Source organism: Macaca thibetana, chromosome 19 (assembly GCF_024542745.1).
Source record: "Macaca thibetana thibetana isolate TM-01 chromosome 19, ASM2454274v1, whole genome shotgun sequence".
Taxonomy (NCBI): domain Eukaryota; kingdom Metazoa; phylum Chordata; class Mammalia; order Primates; family Cercopithecidae; genus Macaca; species Macaca thibetana.
Genome location: NC_065596.1, coordinates 11,770,353 through 11,795,555, shown reverse-complemented (window position 1 = coordinate 11,795,555; position 25,203 = coordinate 11,770,353). Strand labels below are relative to the sequence as shown.

General features: G+C 54.2%; 4 protein-coding genes across 6 annotated transcripts in view; 3 read left to right on the top strand and 1 right to left on the bottom strand.

The window, feature by feature from the left end:
* Positions 1-13,790, top strand: part of GET3 (guided entry of tail-anchored proteins factor 3, ATPase) — a 422,808-nt gene extending 409,018 nt beyond the window's left edge. The window contains exons 2-8 of the mRNA XM_050770638.1: positions 3,235-3,404; positions 4,237-4,384; positions 10,819-10,967; positions 11,051-11,201; positions 12,668-12,775; positions 12,866-13,063; positions 13,440-13,790. Of these exons, the coding sequence (XP_050626595.1) occupies positions 3,244-3,404; positions 4,237-4,384; positions 10,819-10,967; positions 11,051-11,201; positions 12,668-12,775; positions 12,866-13,063; positions 13,440-13,571 (1,047 nt within the window). The 5' untranslated portion in view covers positions 3,235-3,243 and the 3' untranslated portion in view covers positions 13,572-13,790. The remainder of the gene's footprint in view (positions 1-3,234; positions 3,405-4,236; positions 4,385-10,818; positions 10,968-11,050; positions 11,202-12,667; positions 12,776-12,865; positions 13,064-13,439) is intronic.
* RNASEH2A (ribonuclease H2 subunit A) overlaps positions 1-25,203 on the top strand; it is a 239,428-nt gene that overhangs the window by 158,146 nt on the left and 56,079 nt on the right. The gene's annotated exons all lie outside the window — the stretch shown is intronic.
* Positions 1-25,203, bottom strand: part of TRIR (telomerase RNA component interacting RNase) — a 48,318-nt gene that overhangs the window by 3,635 nt on the left and 19,480 nt on the right. Inside the window, exons 1-2 of one of the 3 annotated variants that reach the window (XM_050770881.1) lie at positions 17,999-18,002; positions 30-383 (exon numbers count right to left, since the gene is read on the bottom strand). In XM_050770881.1, coding sequence (XP_050626838.1) covers positions 30-374 — 345 coding nt within the window. In that variant the 5' untranslated portion in view covers positions 375-383; positions 17,999-18,002. Of the gene's footprint in view, positions 1-29; positions 462-17,998; positions 18,003-25,203 lie in introns of those variants that run through there. The other 2 variants (XM_050770880.1, XM_050770879.1) reach the window with 2 other exon arrangements.
* BEST2 (bestrophin 2) lies at positions 17,175-24,930 on the top strand. Its single transcript, XM_050770453.1, has 10 exons — positions 17,175-17,313; positions 18,027-18,229; positions 19,156-19,250; positions 20,447-20,680; positions 20,772-20,926; positions 21,263-21,340; positions 21,499-21,651; positions 22,054-22,134; positions 22,309-22,463; positions 24,139-24,930. The coding sequence occupies exons 2-10, from the start codon at positions 18,078-18,080 to the stop codon at positions 24,563-24,565; spliced, it is 1,530 nt and encodes a 509-aa protein (XP_050626410.1). The 5' UTR covers positions 17,175-17,313; positions 18,027-18,077; the 3' UTR covers positions 24,566-24,930.

Below are 25,203 nucleotides of genomic sequence, written 5' to 3'. Positions count from 1 at the left end.
CGCCCGCCCCCACCCCCACGGCTCCTTACGAAGCTAAGTGTGGAGCCCGGACCGCCCTTCCTCTTCGGATCCCCGGGGCCAGCGGCGGCGGCCGACTGGTCGGGTCGCTGCGGACCCGGGGGCGGCTCCTCCTGCCGCTGCCGCTGCTCCTCCTCCATCTTCCGCTTGAACAGCTCCAGGAAGCTGCCGTCGTTGGCGAACAAGTTCACGCCGCCCGATACGGGGCTCGAACCCGCGCCCGACACCTCCTCGTCCCCGCTCTCGGGCGACGTCCCCGGTCCCGACTCAGCCCAACGGCTCCCGCCACCGCCACCGCCCGCGGGGCCCGGCGCCTCCCGGCCCGGAGGCTCCGCCCGTCTCCCTCGGGCAGCCATTTTGTCGCCAGGTGCCGCGCAAAGGACTCCGGGAAGGCCGCTCCGGCCCCGCGTTTGGCGCCCGACTCTCCTCGTCCGGAGCAATGCATGCCGGGAAGAGCGGTCCGGCCCTTTAGTGTCTGCAGCGGGGCGGGGTGAATGAGGGAATCAACCCAAAGGGGCGGGGCTAGGGGGAGGGGCCCCCGTCTCGCGGGTTTTTTTTGTTTGTTTTTTTCTTTTTTTTTGAGATGGAGTTTCGCTCTTGTTGCCCAGGCTGGAGTGCAATGGCGCGATCTCGGCTAACCGCAACCTCCACCTCCCAGGTTCAAGCGATTCTCCTGTCTCAGCCTCCCGAGTAGCTGGGATTACAGACATGCACCACCACGCCCAGCTAATTTTGTATTTTTAGTAGAGACGGGATTTCTCCATGTTGGTCAGGCTGGTCTCGAACTCCCGACCTCAGGTGATCCGCCCGCCTCGGCCTCCCAAAGTGCTGGGAATACAGACATGAGCCACCGCGCCCGGCCTTGTTTTTTAAAAATTAGAGACGGGCGCCTGGCTATATTACCCAGGCTGGTCTCGAACTCCTGGCCTCAAGCGATCCTCCTGCCTTGGCCTCCCCTCCCAAAGTGTTGGGATTACAGGCGTGAGCCATCGGGATAAGTCTTGCTGTTTTTTTTGTTTGGGTTTTTTGGTTTTTTGCTTTGTTTTGTTTTATTTTGGAGACAGAGTCACACTCCGTTTCCGAGGCTGTAGTGCAAAGGCGTGATCACGGCTCACTTCAGCCTCGACCTCTCACGGCTGAGGTGAGCCTCCCACCAAAGCCTCCCGAGTAGCTGGGAAAACAGGCATGCGCCACTATGCCTGGTTTATTTATTTATTTACTTACTTATTTATTTTTGTGGAGACAGGGTTTTGTCATGTTGCCCAAGCTGTTCTCAAACTCCTAGGCTCCAGCAATCCTCTCACCTCAGCCTCCCAAAGTGCTGGGATTCCAGGCATGAGCCACCGAGCCCTGCCTCTCGGGTGCTCAAAATTCAGCGGTACTCGGGCTGGTGTTTCCCAGACTGGGGCTCCCGGGGAATGAGACTGTCGTCTGAGACTGGGGCTGTAGCTTGCTCTCTGGAGTTGGTTTCACTTGGGGCTGGGAACAGATTCGTTTTCCAGGGCTAGAATCCCCGTCTGACACCAATAATAATCTCTGTGAGGGGAAGGACCTCATTTGGGGTTGTGTACTCAGCTGACACCTGGGAACTTGAGTCCCTAACTAGGGAATAGCATGTGTAGCCTGGGCCCCCCAAGTAGAAATAGGGGTATCTTTGGGTTGGGTACTCATCTCTGGATAAAGCTCACATTTTTGGGGGACATAGGGGCTCTGTGGAGCTGAGGTCCCCGTCTGAGAATCAGCTTTTTTTTTTTTTTAATTTTGTTATTGTTATTATTATTTTATTTTATTTTTTGAGACTGAGTCGCTCTGTCGCCCAGGCTGGAGTGCAGTGGTGTCATCTCAGCTCACTGCAGCTTCCGCCTCCCGAGTTCAAGCAATTCTTCTGCCTCGGCCTGGTCTTGAATTCCTGACCTCGTGATCTGCCTGCCTCGGCCTCCCAAAGTGCTGGGATTACAGGCGTGAGCCAACGCGCCCGGCCTATTTTATTTATTTATTTATTTATTTTTAATTAATTAAATTTTTTTTTTGAGACAGAATTTCACTCTTTCACCGAGGCTGGAGTGAAGTGGCGCAATCTCGGCTCGCTGCAACCTCTGCCCTCCGGATTCAAGCGATTCTCCTGCCTCAGCCTCCTGAGTAGCTGGGATTACAGGTGCGTGCCACCACGCCCGGCTAATTTTTGTATTTTCAGTAGAGACGGGATTTCACCATCTTAGCCAGGCTGGTCCTGAACTCTTGACCTCAGGTGATCCACCCGCCTCGGCCTCCCAAAGTGGTAGGATTACAGGCGTGAGCCACCGCGCCCGGCCAGAGAATCAGATTAGTTTATGAGCTGTAGTATTCAGATGAAGTTGGGGTTATTTCTAGGCTCTAATCTCCCTCTAAAGTTAAGAGTGTCATGGGCTGGGGTCTCCATCAAGGGCCTGGAACCCAGCTTGTGTTCCTGCTCCAGGACAGAGGTTCAAACATGAAATATGGTATACTGGAGTCTTCTCTTGAAATACAAGGCGGCTTTTAGGAATTAGGGTCCCTTCTACCAAACGGAGCGCAATTACAGGCATGGTGCCTGCTAGGCATGGGAAATCAGGGCGTCCAGGACAAAACTCTGGACTCGCCCACTCTAACCCACTGTCAGCCCGGGGACCTATAGCCAGCCAACTGAGTCAATTTGTCTATGATTGGTTTGCGGCAAGAGCCAAGTGGCTCACAGCCTATTGAATAATAGAGGAGGCGGACCTGAGGCGAGGTTGGGACCTAACGTGAATAATAGAGGGAAAATGATGGACATAAAGTTGAGCCTATGGAGGCCAAGGCGGACCGGGAATCTAACTTCACCGAAAGGGCATGGACTGGGTGTTTGGCTGGTTGCTAAGGAGAGGTTGGCGCTACCGGAGCATGAGAGTGATTGGTGGACGTAAGAAAAGATGTAGCCAATGAAAGGAGAGCTGCGAGACTTAGGGCCCAATCAGTGAAGGGGAGTAGCCTGGACCGTACCGATGTGTTCATTAGGTAGGGGGAGCCCTTGGAAAATTATAGACCAGAGGTTGACAAGGTGAACCCTGGAAGCAAAGAATAGTGAAAATGTAATTTATATTTCTCCTAAAATGGAAGTAATGAGGAAATTAACTTATGCTTCTAGCCTCGATAGGAATGTGATAGAGAATTTCCCCTGTAGGTGCTTCGTATGGTGCGCTCCGTTGGATCACGTGAGCCAGTTCCAAGATGGCGGCAGGGGTGGCCGGGTGGGGGGTTGAGGCAGAGGAGTTCGAAGATGCGCCTGATGTGGAGCCGCTGGAGCCTACGCTTAGCAACATCATCGAGCAGCGCAGCCTGAAGTGGATCTTCGTCGGGGGCAAGGGTGGAGTGGGCAAGACCACCTGCAGGTAAGGAGGCTGCGGCGGGGGCCAGGAGGCGTGTAGGATATACTACTGGGCGAAGGGGAGGCCAAGGACCGGCTTTTCCACCACGACCGGGGCAAGGGGGCTGGCGGGGGTCTTTGGGTTTCACTCTCTGGAAGTTACCTGGAGCACATGAGAAAGACCTCTTCAATGCAGCCCTAGCACCCTCTGAATTGGACCATCCATGTTGGGGCTCAAGTGCAGCGCCCGGGGGACGGGGAAACACTTAGATGTCCCCATCAGCTGGACCGTACCTGAGTGAATCCAGAGTTGTGGGTAGGGGCGGCACCAGAACAAGCAATCCTAGTTTGGTAAACCTTGGTGTTTTATGTCCAAGGCGAGAGTGAGGGTGGAAAGCGAGGGAGAGGGCACATGATCAGACTGTCCCAGGCAGCTACAGGCAGGAGGTGTCCATGCGGCAGATTATCCTGGACAAGTGGACCGAACCATCCTGTGCTTACCAGGGAGTTCAAGGGATCCCTTAGCTTATTAAAGAAGGGAGCACGGAGTCAAGCTATGCTGGCTGGACAGCTGGGCCATGCCACTGTGTGCCCAGCAAAGAAGCAGCAGGCACTAGGCCAGACATACTCAGTCATTTGAACCTTATCTCTCTAGTCCACATAGAAGGGTCAGTAGATAAATCAGAGAGGGTTCCTTTGTAGGGATTGAGGCCCAATCCCACCGTAACCCATACTCTCCTCTCAAGGCCCCTGCTGATCCGGGTCACCTGCTCCAGGGAAACTACCACTACCCTTGCAGACCCAGGGAACAGAGCCCAACCCCTCATCCCCTGTCTTTTTACTTTTCCTTTACCCAGCTGCAGTCTGGCAGTCCAGCTCTCCAAGGGGCGTGAGAGTGTGCTGATCATCTCCACAGACCCAGCTCACAACATCTCAGATGCTTTTGACCAGAAGTTCTCAAAGGTGCCTACTAAGGTCAAAGGCTATGACAACCTCTTTGCTATGGTGAGTGGAGCAGGGCTTAGCCCCCACTTCTGGGAAAGGCCTCTTCCAGCCTTTCCTGTGTGCACACACCAGCAGCCACCATGTCCTATCCACTCTTTATCCTGTGTCTCTCCTATTTCACCCCTTCCTCAACATACTCACAAGAGAACCAATGAGGAATTGCAGAGCGGGAAGCACACCAGAGTGCCTAAAGCTTATTGAGCCAGGGTAGGGGAAGAAGAAGTTGGAGAGACCAATCAGAGCCACCAAGTGTGGTACCTTATGGGCCACGGTAAGAAGTTTGGCATTGACTCCAGGTTCAATGGGAAGCTGTTTGTTTTAAGCAGGGCAGTGTCGTGGCCAAATTCATGTTTGAAAAGTACCCTCTGATGGCCAGGTGGAGATTTAATTGTCAGTCAGTGTAGAAGCAGGGAAACTAACAAGGAGATTGGGGATGTAACCAGTTGAGAGATGACAACATCCTGGACTCTGGTGGAGGCAGAAGGCTGGGGGAGAAATAGTCAGATTTGAGATTTTTTTCTTTTTTTTTAAACACTCAGGAATCCTGTGTCTCCCAGGCTGGAGTGCAGTGACCCGATCTAGGCTCACTGCAACCTCCACCTCCCAGGTTCAAGCAATTCTCATGCCTCAACCTATTGAGTAGCTGGCATTACAGGCATGCCCCACCACTGCCTGTTAATTTTGTATTTTTAGTAGAGACAGATTTTCACCATGTTGGCCAGGCTGGGCTTGAAGTCCTGACCTCAAATGATCTGACCGCCTCGGCCTCCCACAGTGCTGAGATTACAGGCATGAGCCACCACATCGCACTAGGGATGTATTTTGGAAGTAAGCCAGTGAGATTACTTGGTTGTAATGGGTGAGAGAAAGAAATGAATTGATTACATGTCTTTCTTGTCTCTCTAAGCAGCTAGGATGGGGAAAACTAGGAAAGGAGTAGGTGTAGAATGGACAAATCAAGAATTTCATTTTCTCCGCAGTGAATCTGAGGTGCCCACTGGAAATCCAAGTGGAAACATCATGACAATAGCTTGTTTATGTGAGTCTGGAGCCCAGAGGAGGTTGGCATTCATTTGGAAGTCACTGTCCCAAGGTTGGCATTTAAAGCTGTGTGAGGGCTGGGCATCGTGGCTCACGCCTGTAATCCTAGCACTTTGAGAAGCCAAGGTGGGCGGATCACTTGAGGTTAGGAGTTCGAGACCAGCCTGGCCAATATGGTGAAACCCTGTCTCTACTAAAAATATAAAACAAGGCCAGGCGCGGTGGCTCAAGCCTGTAATCCCAGCACTTTGGGAGGCCGAGACGGGTGGATCACGAGGTCAGGAGATCGAGACCATCCTGGCAAACACCCTGAAACCCCGTCTCTACTAAAAAATACAAAAAACTAGCCGGGCGAGGTGGCGGGCGCCTGTAGTCCCAGCTACTCGGGAGGCTGAGGCAGGAGAATGGCGTAAACCTGGGAGGCGGAGCTTGCAGTGAGCTGAGATTCGGCCACTGCACTCCAGCCCGGGCTACAGAGCGAGACTCTGTCTCAAAAAAATAAAAAAATAAAAAAATAAAACAGCTGGGCACGATGGCAGGTGCCTGTAATACCAACTACTCATGAGGCTAAGGCAGGAAAATCACTTGAACCCAGGAGACAGAGATTCTCCTGCGTCAGCCTCCAGAGTAACTGGGATTATAGGTGCCTACCACCATGCCCAGCTAATTTTTGTATTTCTGTATTTTTAGTAGAGACGAGGTTTTACCACGTCTCAAAAAAAAAAAAAATGCTGGGCACGGTGGCTCACTCCTGTCATCCCAGCACTTTGGGAGTCCCAGGCGGGTGGATCACAAGGTCAGGATATCCAGACCATCCTGGCTAACACGGTGAAACCCCATCTTTACTAAAAATACAAAAAAAATTGCCTGGGCATGGTGGCAGGCATCTATAGTCCCAGCTGCTCCGGAGGCTGAGTCAGGAGAATGACATGAACCTGGGAGGCGGAGCTTGCAGAGAGCCGAAATCGCGCCACTGTACTCCAGCCTGGGTGACAGAGGGAGAATCTGTCTCAAAAAACAAAATAAAGGCCGGACGCGGTGGCTCATGCCTGTAATCCCAGCACTTTGGGAGGCCGAGACAGGTGGATCACGAGGTCAGGAGATCGAGACCATCTTGGCTAACGCAGTGAAACCCCATCTCTAGTGAAAATACAAAAAAATAGCCGGGTGCGGTGGCGGGCACCTGTAGTCCCAGCTACTCAGGAGGCTGAGGCAGGAGAATGGCGTGAACCTTGGAGGCAGAGCTTGCAGTGAGCCAAGATCGCACCACTGCACTCCAGTCTGGGCAGCAGAGCAAGACTCAGTCTCACAAAAAAAGAAAAAAAAGTACAAAAATTAGCCAGGTGTTAGCCGGGCACAGTGGCAGGCGCCTGTAATCCCAGCTACTTGGGAGGCTGAGGCAGAAGAATCGCTTGAACTCGGAGGGGCAGAGGTTGCAATGAGCCGAGATCGTGCCACTGCATTCCAGCCTGGGCGACAGTGAGATTCCATCTCAAAAATAAATAAATAAATAAACTAGCCAGGCATGGTGGCAGGCACCTGTAGTCCCAGCTACTCGGGAGGCTGAGGCAGGAGAATGGCGTGAACCCGGGACACAGAGCTTGCAGTGAGCTGAGATGGCACCACTGCATTACAGCCTGAACGACAGAGCAAGACTCCATCTCAAAAAAAATAAAGAAATAAAAAATAAAATAAAGAGATGCTGCAGAGTGAGGATGCTGGTAGAGGACAGTCCTCAGGTGGGATGAGCTCCATCCAGTATACAGACCCAGGACTTGGGTGCTGCCAGGGTCAAGGACTGGGAGGGAAACAGGAGGAATTGGGGCACTTCCTCAGCGGAGATGAGGGTGTTGGCAGCCAATGGCTTCTCTTTCTCACCAAGGAACGGGCAAGGGCCTCAGCAGTGAATGGGATAGAAGTTTGAGGAGGGAGAAAATGCCACATAAACGCTTCTTAAGGTAGCAGAGGGAACCAGAATTGTCTGGATCACCAAGTGTCCATTGGAGATTTGTGTTCAGAAGAGAGGAGCAAGGGCCGGGCGCGGTGGCTCACGCCTGTAATCCCAGCACTTTGGGAGGCTGAGGAGGGTGGATCACGAGGTCAGGAGTTAAAAGACCAGCCTGGCCAAGGTGGTGAAACTCCGTCTATACTAAAAATACAAAAATTAGCTAGGCCTGGTGTCAGACGCTTATAATCCCAGAAACTTGGGAGGCTGAGGCAAAGAATTGCTTGAACCCGGGAGGCAGAGGTTGCAGTGAGTCGAGATTGCACCACTGCACTCCAGCCTGGGCAACAGAGTGAGATTCCATTTCCAAAAAAAGAAAAACAAAAGGGTAGGGAGCAAGATGGAAATACTCTTCAGGAGTGTTCAGACCCTCAAGTGCAGTGATACTAAAGAGCTAGAAAGCCACACTTATAATTTCAGTGCTTGCAGAGACTGAGACAGGAGGATCACTTGAGGGAGGCCAGGAGTTAAACAAAATTAGCTGGGCATGGTGGTGTGTGCCTATAGTCCCAGTAAGTCAGTAGGTTGAGGCAGGAGGATCGTTTGAGCCTAGGAGTTTGAGGCTGCAATGAGCTATGTGTGAGATGCTATCTCTTTTTTTTTTTTTTTTTGAGACTGAGTTTCACTCTGTCACCCACGCTGGAGTGCAGTGGTGTGATCTCAGCTCACTGCAACCCCCACCTCCTGAGTTTAAGCGATTCTCCTGCCTCAGCCTCCCAAGTAGCTGTGATTACAGGTGCCCGCCACCACATCCAGCTAATTTTTTTATTGTTGTTGTTTTGTTTTTTTTGGGGGGGGGTTTTTTTTTTTTGCTTTGTTTTTTGTTTTTTGAGACAGTCTTACTCTGTTGCCCAGGCTGCAGTGCAGTGGCGCAATCTCGGTTCACTGCAACCTCTCCCTCCCGATTTCAAGTGATTCTCCTGCCTCAGCCTCCTAAGTAGCTGGGACTACAGGCGCCCGCCACCACGCCCGGCTAATTTTTTGTATTTTTAGTAGAGACAGGGTTTCACCATGTTGGCCAAGCTGGTCTTGAACTCCCAACCTCAGGTGATCTGTCCGTCTCCACCTCCCAAAGGACTGGAATTACAGGCGTGAGCTACCGTGCCTGGCTGGATTCTGCATACATGTTGACGACTTCTGTGCCAGGCACTGTTCATGTTTCACTGTGTCAGCCAGGATGGTCTCGATCTCCTGACCTCGTGATCCGCCCACCTCGGCCTCCCAAAGTGTTGGGATTACAGGCGTGAACCACCGCACCTGGCCTGTATTTCTTTTTAGTAGAGATGGGGTTTCACGATGTTGGCCGTGCTGTTTTCAATTTCCTGACCTCAAATGATCTGCCCAGCTTGGCCTCCTAATATGCTGGGATTACACATGTGAGCTACCACGCCCAGCCAAGACGCTATCTCTAAAAGAAAGAAAAAAAAAACGCTGCAAGTAACCAGAGTAGGGGGATTTTGCCAACAGCAGGGGGAAAGGGAGTGTTTGCAGAGGGAACCTATGGAAGCTGGGCTGGATAAGGGTGCCAGCCAAGAGGAACACTGACAATTTACAGGGGCCAGGTGAGGGGATAAAGTGGCCCAAAGAGGCTTAGAATACGTGAGGCATAAGAGGAGGTTGCGGTCAGAGAGTGGTACTAGGGTGTAGTGATGAGTGGGCAAGCTCCCCAAGAGGGAATGACCCCTAAGGCCAGCGAGTTGGGTCCTTCCCCATGGGACCCATGAAGTCACCAAGAAGAGGTGACAAAGGAGGAGGATGAAGAGGGAGGCATTGGCCGGCCATGGTGGCCCCACCTGTAATCCCAGCACTTTAGGAGGCTGAGGTGGGCGGATCACCTGAGGCTGGGTGTTCAAGACCAGCCTTACCAACATGGAGAAACCCCGTCTCTACTAAAAATACAAAATTAGCTGGGGTGGTGGCGCATGCCTGTAATCCCAGCTACTTTGGAGGCTGAGGCAGGAGAATCGCTTGAACCCAGAAGGCGGAGGTCGCCGTGAGCTGAGATTTTACCATTGTCCAGCCTGGACAACAAGAGTGAAACTCCATCTCAAAAAATATATATATATACAAAAAATTAGCCCGGCATGGTGGGGCATGCCTGTAGTCTGAGCTACTTGGGAGGCTGAGGCAGGAGAATCACTTGAATCCACAAGGCGGAGGTTGCGGTGAGCCAAGATCATGCCACTACACTCCAGCCTAGGCAACCAGAGCAAAACTCCATCTCAGAAAAAAAAAAAAAGAGGGAGGCATTGAGTCTGAGACTGGCCAGAGACCCCAGCCGTGGTTATCCCTTTATAGATTCTACATACATGTTTGTGTTTTGTTTTGTTGTTTGTTTTTTGACACAGAGTCTCACTCTGTCACCCAGGCTGGAGTGCAATGGTGTGACCTCGGCCCACTGTAACCTCCGTCTGCCGGGTTCAAGCGATTCCCTTGCCTCAATCTCCAGAGTAGCTAAGATTATAGGCGTCCGCCACTATGCCTGGCTAATTTTTGTATTTTTAGTAGAGACAGGGTTTCACCATGTTGACCAAGCTGGTCTCCAACTCCCGACCTCAGGTGATCTGTCCGTCTCCACCTCCCAAAGGACTGGAATTACAGGCGTGAGCTACTGTGCCTGGCCGGATTCTGCATACATATTGACGACCTCTGTGCCAGGCACTGTTCATGCTAAGTGCTGAGGACACAGCAGTGAGCTAGATGGTAAAACCCTTGCCCTTGAGGGGATGCCCCTCCATCTGCTCTGGAGACAGATGATAAACATGATAAGGGAATCATGAGGGATGTGAGGAAGGGCTAATTTTTCTTTTTTCAGATGTGTCTTGTTATATTGCCCAGGCTGATGTCCAACTCCTGGGTTCAAGCGATCCTCCCATCTCATTATCCTGAGTGCCTGGGACTATAGGCGTGAGCTATCCTGCCCAGCTCCTAAGGACTAAACCTTAAGGAGAAAGGAAGGCAGGGCAGGGGATGTCAGTGGATCTGTGCTGTTATTTAGGGTGGTCAAGGAATCTCTCAGTGGAGGGATGGATGATCTGGAAGAGGTCATGGCCCATTCACGGGAGTATCTGGGGTCGCAAGTGGCCGGTTACAAGTGGGGAGTAGCAATGTAAATGGCCCGCAGTGGGTTTTGGCTTCCCTTCGAGGGCCCTGGCCACAGCTTGCAATTTTCCCGTTGTTTTTCACCCTTTATGCAACCATACAAAACCCTAAGTGCTACCTCAGGGTCCCCCCAGCTGTGACCTAATGAAACGCCTGTGGTCAGAGCCCGCCACAGGCTCCCTCTGGCCCTGTGCCCAGGTAAGAAGGCTTCCCCTGGCCCTGTGCCCAGGTAGGAAGGCTCCCCCAGCAGTAGCAGCAACCTCTGTCTCATCCCTTTGGCCCCCAGGAGATTGACCCCAGCCTGGGCGTGGCGGAGCTGCCTGACGAGTTCTTCGAGGAAGACAACATGCTGAGCATGGGCAAGAAGATGATGCAGGAGGCCATGAGCGCATTTCCCGGCATCGATGAGGCCATGAGCTATGCCGAGGTCATGAGGTCAGGCCCAGCCAGCAGGGGTGGGGGCTGCCTGGGGAAGGGGAAGAGTGGACACAGAGGGCCTGACCCCTGTCTCCCCTCAGGCTGGTGAAGGGCATGAACTTCTCGGTGGTGGTGTTTGACACGGCACCCACGGGCCACACGCTGAGGCTGCTCAACTTCCCCACCATCGTGGAGCGGGGCCTGGGCCGACTTATGCAGATCAAGAACCAGATCAGCCCTTTCATCTCACAGGCAGGCGGCGGGGGCCCCCACCTGCACCATCCAGGCAGCCGGGAGTGGGAGTAGGCCCAGGCCCCTAGACCCTCAGACACCTACTAACAATTCCCTTTCCTTCCCACCCCTTCTCTCTCTGGAATTCTCCCTGGAGGGCATGGGAGGGAGCTGTCTTTCCTCCCCCGCAGGGGGAGGACTCAGTGTCCCTGCCCCTGCCCACTAAATACCCTAGACAGAGCCAGAAAGCACATTTCAGAACCAGGCAACCTGCCTTCAAACCCTCTGCACTCACCGTGTGACCCAACTGCTGTGTGACCTCAAGCAAATCACTTCACCTCTCTGGGCCTCAACTTCCTTGTCTTGCAAATGGAGATCATGAGAGTGCCCCATGGGTTGTTATTATTATTATTATTATTACTTTTTTTTTTTTTTTTGAGACAGAGTCTTGCTCTGTCACCCAGGCTGGAGTGCAGTGGTGCAATCTCGGCTCATTGCAACCTCCACCTCCTGGGTTCAAGTGATTCTCGTGCCACAGCCTCCCAAGTAGCTGGGGGTACTTAGCAGACATGTACTTAGCAGATGTGTACCACCATGCCCAGCTAATTTTTGTATTTTTTGTAGAGACAGGGTTTTGCCATGTTGCCCGAGCTGGTCTTGAACTCCTAGCCTCAAGCAGTACACCCACCTCGACCTCCCAAAGTGCTGGGATTACAGGCATGAGCCACTGTGCCCAACCCCCGTGGCTTATTATTACGATGACAACCCCAAAGCCCCCACAGTGCTTCACACCACCAGCACCAGCCACCATGGTATATGTGCATGTGTGTACCCTGTGAGGACCTGTGCCTCAGGTGGTAACACTGGGCACTTACTGCGTGCCAGACACTGTTCTGAACACATTATATGCATCAGCTCATCTGGTACAACAGGTCTGGGAGGTAAAGTTTAGAGATGGGGAAACTGAGGCTCCAGAAGGTCAAGCCCCTTAGCCATAGTTCCCTAGAAATGGCAAGGCTGAGGCCGGTGGCATTGGCTCACGCCTGTAATCCTAACACTTCGCAAGGCCAAGGCGGGTGGATCGCCTGAGGTCAGGAGTTCAAGACCAGCCTGGCCAAAAATGGTGAAACCCCACCTGTACTAAAAATACAAAAATTAGCCGGGCATGGTGGCCCGTGCCTGTAATCCCAGCTACTTGGGAGGCTGAGGCAGGAGAATCGCTTGAACCCGGGAGGCGGAGGTTGCAGAGAGCCAAGATCACGCCACTGCACTCCAGCCTGGGCAACAGAGCGAGACTCCATTCCAAGAAAAGAAGAAAGAAATGGCAAAGCTGGTATTTGACCAACCCCAGGAATCTGCTCACGGGCCTGAGCCTTTAACCGCTGGGAGGTATCAGGAGTCATCCCTCTGGTGTTTAGTGAACCCCCAACCCAGGAGGTTTAATGAGCCCCAGGTAAGCTATGAGTCCTCCCACATCCCCCCTGCAGATGTGCAACATGCTGGGCCTGGGGGACATGAACGCAGACCAGCTGGCCTCCAAGCTAGAGGAGACTCTGCCCGTCATCCGCTCAGTCAGCGAGCAGTTCAAGGACCCTGTAAGTGGTGGTCTGGCTGGCAGTGAGAGGCCTGGGGGCTGAGGACCGTGGCAGAACCCGCCCCTCACTATCCTCTCTTGTGCCCTGTAGGAGCAGACAACTTTCATCTGCGTATGCATTGCCGAGTTCCTGTCCCTGTATGAGACAGAGAGGCTGATCCAGGAGCTGGCCAAGTGCAAGATCGACACGCACAATATCATTGTCAACCAGCTCGTCTTCCCTGACCCCGAGAAGCCCTGCAAGATGTGTGAGGCCCGCCACAAGATCCAGGCCAAGTATCTGGACCAGGTGTGCCCACCCACCCAGCACTGGCTCAGCAGAGGCACTTCTGCCCCTTTATTCTCTGACCTTTTGCTCCACCTTCTGGCCCTCTGGCCTAGCCTCCTGCCCTTTGCCCCCACATTTCAGATCCTTCACCCTTATTCTGGCCATAGAGGACTGTGGCTGGCCTGGCCTAGATCCCTGTGACCCTGGAGAGCAGGTGGTCTAGCCCAGTGATCTCTGGCTATACTAACCCAACTCCCACTTATGACACCTTAAGCTCCTGCCCTATATTCTCTCCCTGACCCTGGAAGCTTCCTAGCTTAACCCCTTCTATTGATCCACACTGTCTCTGCCTTCCTGCCCCCTGACCACTGCCTTCTACCCTCTGCCCTGGCTGCAGATGGAGGACCTGTATGAAGACTTCCACATCGTGAAGCTGCCGCTGTTACCCCATGAGGTGCGGGGGGCAGACAAGGTCAACACCTTCTCAGCCCTCCTCCTGGAGCCCTATAAGCCCCCCAGTGCCCAGTAGCACAGCTGCCAGCCCCAACCGCTGCCATTTCACACTCACCCTCTACCCTCCCCACCCCCTCGGGGCAGAGTTTGCACAAAGTCCCCCCTATAATACAGGGGGAGCCACTTGGGCAGGAGGCAGGGAGGGGTCCATTCCCCCTGGTGGGGCTGGTGGGGAGCTGTAGTTGCCTCCTACCTCTCCCACCTCTTGCTCTTCAATAAAATGATCTTAAACTGCTATATTTGTTGACATTGGGAGGTGAAGGCAAGCACCTTTATGTACAGTTGCACAGATTGTGCGCTGCAAAGAAGTGTCACATCTACAGGGGCCCATTCACAACAGAGACCTAATAGAGATGCATGTTCATTGTGGCAACTTTGGAAGGAGGGTGTCTTGGGTGAGAGATACCTTTGTCTCATTCTGTATGGGTTAAGGTATCCCTAGGTGTCCCTGCTGGGGCTGTGAAGCCTGGAATGGAACGCAGAGGCATTTGCCCACTTCCTTGGAGGCTCAGAGTGTGGGAACTGGGAGGCCCCTTGGCCAGCCCCAGGCTGGTGGGGAGCGGATTAGGCCGGCAGTGGGCCCAGCGCTGCCTGCTGTTTGGTTTGGGAATTAGTGGGCGCCCTGGGGAGAGGCCAGGCCTGCCAGACTGGGGATTAACAGTCTCCACCCCCCAATTCCTGCCCCCATGGGATGGCATCAGCCCCTCCCAGCAAAGGGCTGCAGCAAGGGGGCTGGTTACTGGGCAGGGTGACAGAGGACTTGGGCTGGAGGGGCTCCTGAAGTCTCATCCTGACTCCAGAGCGGTCTCAGGCTGTGGGCACACAAGCCTGGAAGGCACCTAGTGGACCCCCGTATCCCCTGCCCTTCACTTCTCCCTCTGCCGCTGCCTGCACTGCTATTGTCCCCACTTGGGAGACTCAGAATGGGGCATGACCTTGAGAGTTTGCAAGTTCCAAGCCAGAGCTGGCAAGGGGGGACAGAAAGGGGGTTCCTGAGGACACACACGAGTCAAAGTGGTGTTCAGGCCGGGCACAGTGCCTTACACCTGTAATCCCAGCACTTTGGGAGGCTGAAGTGGGTGCATCACTTGACGCCAGAAGTTCAACACCAGCCTGGCCAACATGGCGAAACCTCATCTCTACTTAAAATACAAAAATTAGTCGGGCATGATGTTGGGGTGCCTGTAGTCCCAGCTGCTCTGGAGGCTGAGGTGGGAGAATCGCTTGAACCCCGGAGGCAGAGGTTGCAGTGAGCCAAGACAGAGTAAGATACTGTCTCAAAAAAAAAAAAAAAAGAAAGTGGTGTTCAGGTCTGGGCGTGATGGCTCACGCGTGTAATCCCAGCACTTTGGGAGGCCGAGGCAGGCGGATCACGAGGTCAGGAGTTGGAGGCCAGCCTCCAACTACTTTGTACTAAAAACACAAAAATTAGCCAGGCTTGGTGGTGTCCGCCTATAATCCCTGCTACTTGGGAGGCTGAGGCAAGAGAATCACTTGAACCTGGGAGGCGGAAGTTGCACTGAGCCAAGATTGCGCCATTGCACTCTGGCCTGGGCAACAGAGTGAGACTCTGTCTCAAAAAAAAAGTGTTCAGACCGTGCACACCCAGAGCCTGGGTGTGCCAGGGTGTGTGTATAAGGGGAACCCCACCAGGAGCCTAGACTTGTCACTCCAACTCCCTGGGGTGTGCACAAACAGGTGTGGGCCTGTTGGGATGGCATGTGTAAACAAACACGATGGTACAGCCGGTTCCGCGCCAAACTTCCAGGTTCCAAATCCCAGCTGTGCTACGAACAAGATGAGATTGTGACATCGGAGCCTCAGTTTCCCTACTTGGATAGTAAGCTGACCAACTTAGCATGCCTGTAAGGATTCCATGAGATGAAACGCACAAGGCATTTATACCAGCACCAGACAGGAAATCCCAAGAAATGTTTGTTATTTTTCGTTGTCACAATTAGTAAGCATATCAACTAGCCCAGGAAGCCTGCCCCCAGCCCCTGCGGGAATTCAGCAGTCGGAAGTGTGTGGGGATGCGGGTGAGCTGGGGGAGGGAGGATGAAAAGGAGGAGCCGGCTTCAGTGAGTGCAAGGACACTTCCTAGGGAGTGGGGGCTGCTGGTCGAGAACTGAGCTCGTCAGCACCGAGCCTGCCACCGCCTTGCCAGGTTCCGCAGCTGACGACACCGCCCCAGCTGCCCCCTCGCCCCCATTTATGGGCTGTCCGGCAGCTGGACAGCGAAGGCATGGGTCACAGGGTGGCCAGCCCAGGCGGGTTCCTAATTACCCCGGGCAGGGTGAACATCTGCCAGTCTGGGAACACGGTGTCCCAGCCTGCCAGGCTTGGAACCTCGGGCGGGGCTATGCAGAATGCACGAGGGGCTCCTGAGCACTCTAGGATGCCCGTCCCAGGGTTTTACCCCCAAGCGTCTGCCCCTCCCACACCAATCTGTGTGTTAATGTCCTCCAAGCTGGACAATGGAGGGGGAGTGGGTACTCTCTGTAACAGCCTGGGAGTGTCCCCTTTACAGGTGTGTCTGTGAAGAATGAACATCTGCCCAGAATCCATGCCAAATGCAGGACAAAGTTTTGTGTCCCTAAGCTTGTGTGTCCGTGGCAACGCTGAGAGTATCTGAGACCTGTGTGTGTGGGTATGGGCATGCCGCCGGGAGGGAGCGTTGGAAAGGGGGTTGCCTTCACATATTGGTGTGCAAATGGTGGTGAGTTTCAACAGCGGTGATAGCTAGGGTACCCTTGAGACAGGGGTGGCTGTTGTGTGTGTCTTTGCAAGATTGGTGAACCTCAGGCCCCTCTCTGAGCCTGGGGTTGTGTGCCACCACACTGAGGAAAGGGTTTTTCATTTGGTGTGTGATCATGAGTGTATCTTTGCACAGAGGAGATCAGGAATAAAACCTCCTTGCAGTGGTGTATGACTGTGTGTGTGAAGGCATTCTGAGGTCTGGGTGGGGTCTGTGCTTGGCTGGTTGTGTGAGTGTCTTTGTTACACGGTATGATCATGAGGGAATCCAGACCGTTGGTAGCACTGTGTGTGTGAGAGGGGAGAGCCTAGTATGTCAGGGTCCACCTGCCTTATATATGCATGATGGGGGCAGGGGGGTTGAGGTAGGTGTACCTTGTGTGACTCTGGAAGGTTCTGTGACAGTGTGTACTGCCCCTCTGAGTCACCATAGTTATGTGAGACTGTCTTTTCATTTTTTCAATAGAGATGGGGATCTCACTATGTTGCCCAGGCTGGTCTTGAACTCGTGGCTCAAGTGATCCTCCCACCTAAGCCTCCCAAAGTGCTAAAATTACAAGCGTGAGCCATTGTGCCTGGCTGAGGTTGTCTTAAGAGCAGCTGGATTTGTGTCTGGAATTATGATGTGTGTTTCTGCGTGCATCTCTGTGACACTGTGATTACAGGTGACTGTGGAGTGACCCAGCCTCACTGAGCAGTGTGTGTGTGTCCACCATCCCTGCTTCCTCCCCCAGCCTCTGGGTTCCAGATCCTTACGACCTGCCACTGAGTGACTGGGAGGGGAATAGGGAGGGGCAAAGGAGGACAAGGCGGATTTCTCCCCCAGTGCCAGGTAACAAACTTGTGGGACTCCAAACAAAGTTCTGAAGCTGCAGCCCAGCCGAGGGAGGAGAACCAGGAAAGGGGGGCACACCCACTCCCCAGCCCCACCCAACGCCAAAGCCACCCGCCCATTCCATCCCTGTCCCTGTGGGTCCCTGCACCGGCCACCTTCAACACAGGTGAGATGAGCCCAGGCTTGGGGAAATAGGGGGCCCTGAGGGAATAGGGAACCTGCGGGCAGGAATGCATCCGGAGTCCTCCCGGGGTGGGGAGTGGAGGGCTTGGAAGGCTGGAGGGGAATGGAGAGAGGAAAGGTCAAGGAGGATCCGGGAGGAAAAGGGAGTAGGGGGAGCCAGGGCCATTAAGCGGAAGGTGGACAGGCTGGGGCAGGGGGGCTAGGGGACCCGGAGGCTTAGGGACAGGGCTTCAGAGGGAGTGCAGGGAGTGGAATGGGTCAAGACTTTGAGCTGGGGAAGTGGAAAAGGGGGAGACAGAAATAGGGGCTGAGGGAGAGAATTTGGGGGAGGTGGAGCCTTGAGAACCTAGAAACTCAGGCGCTGGGGACTCGCGGAGTGGGGGATGCTACAGGTGGCCTCTAAGTGAAAGGGATCGGGGAAAGGGTGACTCAGGAGCTGACTGCAGGGACTCAAGGGTCTTGGTGGTGGGGGACGGCAGGTACCAGCGCCTGGGGCCAGGAGTCTAGGGAAGGGGACAGCCTGAGACACACACTCCCTGCCACTCAGGGAGTGGCACTGGGGGCTGGACTAGACTGAGTAAAGCTGGGAGGAGAAGGCAACTCAGGCAAGGGTCAGGACTGAAGGGGTGGCCGGCCGGAACATGGGTGGAATCCCTGTGCTCAGTTATCCCCGCACCTCTTCACCCCCAGCCGCAGCCCCCACCCGGGCCACCCCCTCTCCCTTGGCCACACCTGCCGGGTGCCACGATGACCGTCACCTACACAGCCCGAGTGGCGAATGCCCGCTTCGGTGGCTTCTCCCAGCTGCTGCTGCTGTGGCGTGGGAGCATCTACAAACTCCTGTGGCGAGAGCTGCTCTGCTTCCTCGGGTTCTACATGGCGCTGAGTGCTGCCTACCGGTGAGGCTGCCCCAGGGTGCTCATGTGCTAGGGGAGGGGGGCAGCTATTTTATATATATAATATAGATATATACACACATATACACACACACATATATATACACATATATAATTATACATATATAGGTATATATCTATATTGGTTTTTTTTGTTTTTTTTTTGAGACGGAGTCTCACTCTGTCACCCAGGCTGGAGTGCAGTGGCGCGATCTCGGCTCACTGCAAGCTCCGCCTCCCAGGTTCACGCCATTCTCCTGCCTCAGCCTCCTGAGTAGCTGGGACTACAGGCGCCCGCCACCACGCCCGGCTAATTTTTTGTATTTTTAGTAGAGACGGGGTTTCACCGTGGTCTCGATCTCCTGACCTTGTGATCCGCCCACCTCCGGCCTCCCAAAGTGCTGGGATTACAGGCGTGAGCCACCGCGCCTGGCTGGTATATATCTATATGTATAATATATACTATATATAATATACAATATAATATAATATATAATTTTTATTATTATATATATACATATAAATTTTTTTAAATTGAGATGGAGTCTCGCTCTGTCACCCAGGCTGGAGTGCAGTGGCATAATCTCATCTCACTGCCACCTCCACCTCCCAGGTTCAAGCGATTCTCCTGCCTCAGCCTCCCCAGTAGCTAGGATTACGGGTGCCAGCCACCACGCCTGACTAATTTTTTTGTACTTTTGGTAGAGACGGGGTTTCACCATGTTGGCCAGGCTGGTCTCAAACTTCTGACCTCAAGTGATCCTCCTGCCTCGGCCTCCCAAAGTGCTGGAATTACAGGCGTGACCCACAGCACCCAGCCGGGGGCAGCTATTATAAAAGAAGCCAGGGTGAGGGGCACAGCAAGAGAGATCTGAAGCTGGGGATGGAGTCACCCCTGTGACCTGTGACCCCTCATCTCTATCCCGCAGCTTTGTGCTGACCGAAGGGCAGAAGCGCTACTTCGAGAAGCTTGTCATTTACTGTGACCAGTATGCCAGCCTCATCCCTGTCTCCTTCGTGCTTGGTGCGGTCCAGCCCCCAAATCCCCTGTTCCCATGTCCCTGAGAAACCCATATCCCTTCAGGCCTTTTGAGGAGCCCCCATTCCTGCCCCTCTGAGACTCCTGCCTCAAATCCAACCCCCACAGTACCCCCCCCATTTTTGGATCCATATGATGAAGATGCCAGATGTGACCCTACACTCTGAGACCTGGGGTGTCACCTGGGGTCACAGTGCCTCCTGAGGTGCCCCCAAGAGAGCTCCATCTCGCCCACAGGGCTTATTCCTGGTCACCCTGGGGATTCTCACCAGTGTCTGTTGTGTTACTAGTGGGGACAAACCCCTAACCCTCCAGGGACCCTATAGGACTTCATCCTCTCGATTCCAGCCTGGGGGCATTTCTCTGACAAGTCCTGGCCCCCTAGGAACCACATGTGACCCAAGCCTGCCCAAGGCTCCCTGATGTAGACCCTGTCCCCAACCCCTTCAGAAGTTCCTGGTTCAGGAGCTGGGTATGGCTATTGCAACAAGCTTGACCAGGTGTCCCTGATGTACACCCCCACAAACCAGACCCCTCTTCCCTTGTTTTAGCTCCCTATGCATTCACAACAAGCGACAGTCTGCCCACATGCCCCTAACATCGGCTCTGTGCCTCTGTCCCCATACTGGGATCCCAATGTCACATCTGAGGTGACTCCCAAGTAGCCAGTGACCTAAAGGGCTGCTCTGCCTTTCTGCCTCCTTTTTTTTTTTTTTTTTTTTTTTGAGACAGAGTCTCGCTCTGTTGCCCAGGCTGGAGTGCAATGGTGCGATCTCAGCTCACTGCAACCTCTACCTCCCGGGTTCAAGTGATTCTCCTGCCTCAGCCTCCCGAATAGCTAAGACTACAGGTGCACCACCATACCCGGCTAATTTTTGTATTTTTAGTAGAGACGGAGTTTCACCATGCTGGCCAGGCTGGTCTCGAACTCCTGACCTCGTGATACGTCCTCCTCGGCCTCCCAAGGAGCTGGGATTACAGGCGTGAGCCACCGCGCCCGGCAACTGGCCTTTCTGACCTCAGGGCTGGACCCCCAACTTCCCAGCCCAAGCGTAGTGAGGTTGGCCAGCATGCTTGGGTTTCCCTGATGCAGACCTTATGTTGTCCCTTCTCCCACAACCTGGGCCCCCAAACCCCTGGCCCTGGTGTCCCCACTGAGCCCCCATTCCGCTCTCCCGCAGGCTTCTATGTGACGCTGGTGGTGAACCGCTGGTGGAGCCAGTACCTATGCATGCCGCTGCCCGACGCGCTCATGTGCGTGGTGGCGGGCACCGTGCACGGACGCGACGACCGCGGCCGCCTCTACCGGCGTACACTCATGCGCTACGCAGGGCTCTCGGCCGTGCTCATCCTGCGCTCTGTCAGCACCGCGGTGTTCAAGCGCTTTCCCACCATAGACCACGTGGTGGAGGCTGGTGAGTACTCAGCCAGAGGCAGGGCAGAGACCGGGCAAGGACCCGGTGGAGGGGGGCAAGGGGCTAGCTATCTCTGACCTCTTTCCTCCAGGGTTTATGACCCGCGAGGAGCGCAAGAAGTTCGAAAACCTGAACTCGTCCTACAACAAGTACTGGGTCCCCTGCGTCTGGTTCTCCAACCTGGCGGCGCAGGCGCGGCGCGAGGGCCGCATCCGCGACAACAGCGCCCTTAAGCTGCTGCTCGAGGTGGGCCCACCAGGAGGTCATTCATATAGAATACCAGGGAAATTGTACCCCTGGAGCTGTGTCCACGGCGGCCCGCCATGCATCCCCCACGAAACCGATTTCAAACACCCTAACCACGTGCACACTTACCTCCATGGGGCAGATTCCAACGCCCTTGATGTACAACCCCTGGGTGCATGGTCCCACATCCAGGTGCACACTCACCACCAAATGCCCTCCCTGAAACCCCCAAAGCACACTCCCAATTCCCACCCACCTCCATCCCAGGTACCCACACTTAATATCCCTGTGTAAGCTCACTGTTCAGGCCTCCTCATGACCTGTATCCACCCCCAGGAGCTGAATGTGTTTCGGGGCAAATGTGGAATGCTCTTTCACTATGACTGGATTAGCGTACCCCTCGTCTACACGCAGGTAACCTCATCGTGCCTCTGTTTATATTCAGTGTCAGTGGCCCTGATGCATGGTTTCCAAGGGGAAACTGAGAACTAGCTAAGACCCCCATCATAATGATGCCCAATCCTAGCCTTGGCCCTCAAGGACCCCCTTGAGCCCTGCCCCGCCCTGCCCAGGTGGTGACCATCGCACTGTACAGCTACTTCCTGGCTTGCCTCATTGGTCGCCAGTTCCTGGACCCGGCTCAGGGTTACAAAGACCATGACCTAGACCTGTGTGTGCCCATCTTCACCCTCTTGCAGTTCTTCTTCTACGCTGGCTGGCTCAAGGTAGGTGGGTGATCCAGCCTGGAATTTCGTGGGTGGGGCGGACATGGGGTTCCCAAGTTTTTTTTTTTTTTTTTTGAGTCGGAGTCTTGCTCTGTCGCCCAGGCTGGAGTGCAGTGGCTGGATCTCAGCTCACTGCAAGCTCCGCCTCCTGGGTCTACGCCATTCTCCTGCCTCAGCCTCCCGAGTAGCTGGGACTACAGGCGCCCGCCACCTCGCCCGGCTAGTTTTTTGTATTTTTTTTTGGTAGAGACGGGGTTTCACCGTGTTAGCCAGGCTGGTCTCGATCTCCTGACCTCGTGATCCGCCCGTCTCGGCCTCCCAAAGTGCTGGGATTACAGGCTTGAGCCACCGCGCCCGGCCGGGGTTCCCAAGTTTCCACCTAACTCCTCCCTCTCCTCTCAGGTAGCTGAGCAGCTCATCAACCCCTTCGGAGAGGACGACGATGACTTTGAGACCAACTTTCTGATCGATCGAAACTTCCAGGTAAGACTCAGGTTCCAGGTGAGACTTCCAGGTGGCGACCATCCCGGGGTGCCCAACAGGGTTCTGGTCCCACCCCTGCCAAGTCTTGCCGGGTCTCGCCCCAAACCATACTTCCCTCTGTGGTCCTGGCGGATTGCCCTGCCCCCACTTTACCCTGTGTGTTTGCACCTGTAGGTGTCCATGCTGGCAGTGGACGAGATGTATGATGACCTGGCTGTGCTGGAGAAGGACTTGTACTGGGATGCGGCGGAGGCTCGCGCCCCTTACACAGCAGCTACTGTCTTCCAGCTGCGGCAACCTTCCTTCCAGGGCTCCACCTTCGACATCACGTGAGCCAGTTGGGTGGGCAGGGCTTATGGCTTGAAAAGGTTAAGGGGACTCAATTCTAGAGATGGGGATAAGATCGAAAGTCTCAGGACTGTGATAAGGGAAGAAGCTAAGATAGGAGTCAGGGGGCAAGGTCAAGGTCTGAGACCAGGCCACTGACTGGGGACGGAGCTAAGGGCTGAGGTCAGTGAGGATCAGACAGGTCAGAGGTGATTCCAAAGGCGATGAGGGCTGAGGCCAGGAGCAGTGGCTCACGCCTATAATCCCAGTACTTTGGGAGGCTGAGGCGGGAGGATCCTTTGAGCAAGCCTAGGAGTCCAGCCCAGCCTGGGCAACATAGTGAGACCCCTGTCTCTACTAAAAATAAAAAATTAGCCAAGCATGGTGGTGCATGTCTGTAGTCCCAGTTATTCAGGAGGCTGAGGTGGGAGGATCGCTTGAGTCCTGGAGTTCAAGGCTACAGTGAGCCATAATGACACCACTGCACTCCAGCCCGGGCAACAGAGCAAGAGCCTGTCTCTAAAAAAATAAAAATAAAGGCCAGGCGTGGTGGCTAATGCCTTCAATCCCAGCACTTTGGGAGGCCAAGGCAGGTGGATCACTTGAGGTCAGGAGTTTCAGACCAGCCTGGCCAACATAGTGAAACCCTGTTTTTACTAAAAATACAAAACTGGCCGGGCTTGGTGACTCACGCCTGTAATCCCAGCTACTCGGGAGGCTGAGGCAGGAAAATCACTTAAACCCAGGAGGCAGAGGTTGCAGTGAGCCGAGATTATACCATTGCTCTCTAGCCTGGGCAAAAAGAGTAAAACGCCATTTCAAAAAATAAAAATAGGCCGGGTGCAGTAGCTCACGCCTGTAATCCTAGCATTTTGGGAGGCCAAGGTGGGCAGATCACGAAGTCAGGAGTTCAAGACTAGCCTGGCGGACATAGTGAAACCCTGTCTCTACTAAAAATACAAAAATTAGCCAGTGTGGTGGCACGTGCCTGTGGTCTCAGGTACTCGGGAGGCTGAGGCAGGAACCCAGGAGGTGAAGGTTGTGGTGAGCCGAGATCACGCCACTGCACTCTAGCCTGGGCAACAGAGCGAGACTCCATCTAAAAAAATAATTAAATTAAATTAAATTAAAATTAAAAAGGAGCCGGGCGCGGTGGCTCAAGCCTGTAATCCCAGCACTTTGGGAGGCCGAGACGGGTGGATCACAAGGTCAGGAGATCGAGACCATCCTGGCTAACACAGTGAAACCCCGTCTCTACTAAAAAATACAAAAAAAAAAAAAACTAGCCGGGCGAGCTGGCGGGCGCCTGTGGTCCCAGCTACTCGGGAGGCTGAGGCAGGAGAATGGCGTGAACCCGGGAGGCGGAGCTTGCAGTGAGCTGCACTCCAGCCTGGGCGACAGAGCGAGACTCCGTCTCAAAAAAAAAAACCAAACAAACAAACAAAAAAAAAAAATTAAAAAGGAAATGGGGCTGAGCCACAGCTGAGGTTTGAGATCCAAGTTGAAGTGGCAACAGAGGGTGAGGCCAGGCTCTGGGTTTAGGAGCTAAGGTCTTTGGGGAAAAGTTCTTTGGGGATAAGTGGGACAAAAGAATGGGTGGAGTCAGGGAAATGCCTGGGACCCCGCTCTGTCAACAAGAAGCGAGGCCGCAGCGCTGGCCCAATGTTGGTCCCGCAGGCTGGCCAAAGAAGACATGCAGTTCCAGCGGCTGGACGGCTTGGATGGGCCGATGGGCGAGGCGCCCGGCGACTTCCTGCAGCGCCTCCTGCCGGCGGGCGCGGGCATGGCCGCGGGAGGTCCCCTGGGCCGGCGCCTGTCCTTTCTACTCCGCAAGAACAGCTGGGTGTCGGAGGCGTCTACCGGGGCCAGCTGCTCATGCGCGGTTGTCCCCGAAGGCGCGGCCCCGGAGTGCAGCTGCGGGGACCCGCTGCTCGATCCTGGCCTGCCGGAGCCCGAGCCTCCGCCCCCTGCGGGTCCTGAACCGGTTGCCCTCATCCCTGGGCCTGTCGAGCCCTTCAGCATCGTGACCATGCCCGGATCCCGGGGTCCGGCGCCACCCTGGCTGCCCAGCCCTATTGGCGAGGAGGAGGAGAATCTGGCCTAAGATCTTCGAGCCCAGCCGCCTAAGGACAGGGAACCAGGTCCCTGCACGGCACACAGGCAGGTGTCCCGGTCTGCATAAGCCTCGTGTGCCTTTGTAAAGTCCACCTACACTTTTGACCAGCTCTCGCTGCCTGCCTGGGTTTGGCGCTGTGCTAGGGGCGAGAGTTCTTCCAGACTCTTGGACCAGCCCGCCTGTACCACCATCTCTACTTCCCAACCCCCACTGCCTGAGAGGTCATCAATGTCCTGCCTGAATTCTTTCCTTCAAGTGAAGATGTGACTGACTATCTCATCGAGTTGTCATGATGATGAAAGAATGGCATTAAAGCATTTGGTATACAGTAGGTGCTCAATAAATTGCTAGTGGTTTTTATTCAAACGTTGCTAGTCTGATTTCTCCTGCCAGGCATTATCCATTATCCTAAGTAAAATGTGGGAGTTCTTGCAGGTTTCTTATTTATTTATTTATTTATTTATTTAATTATTTATTTATTTTTGAGATGGAGTCTCCCTCTGTCACCCAGCCTGGAGTACAATGGTGTGATCTCTGCTCACTGCAACCTCTGCCTCCAGGGCCCAAGCAATTCTCCTGCCTCGGCCTCCCAAGTATCTGGGATTACAGGCATGCACCACCACGCC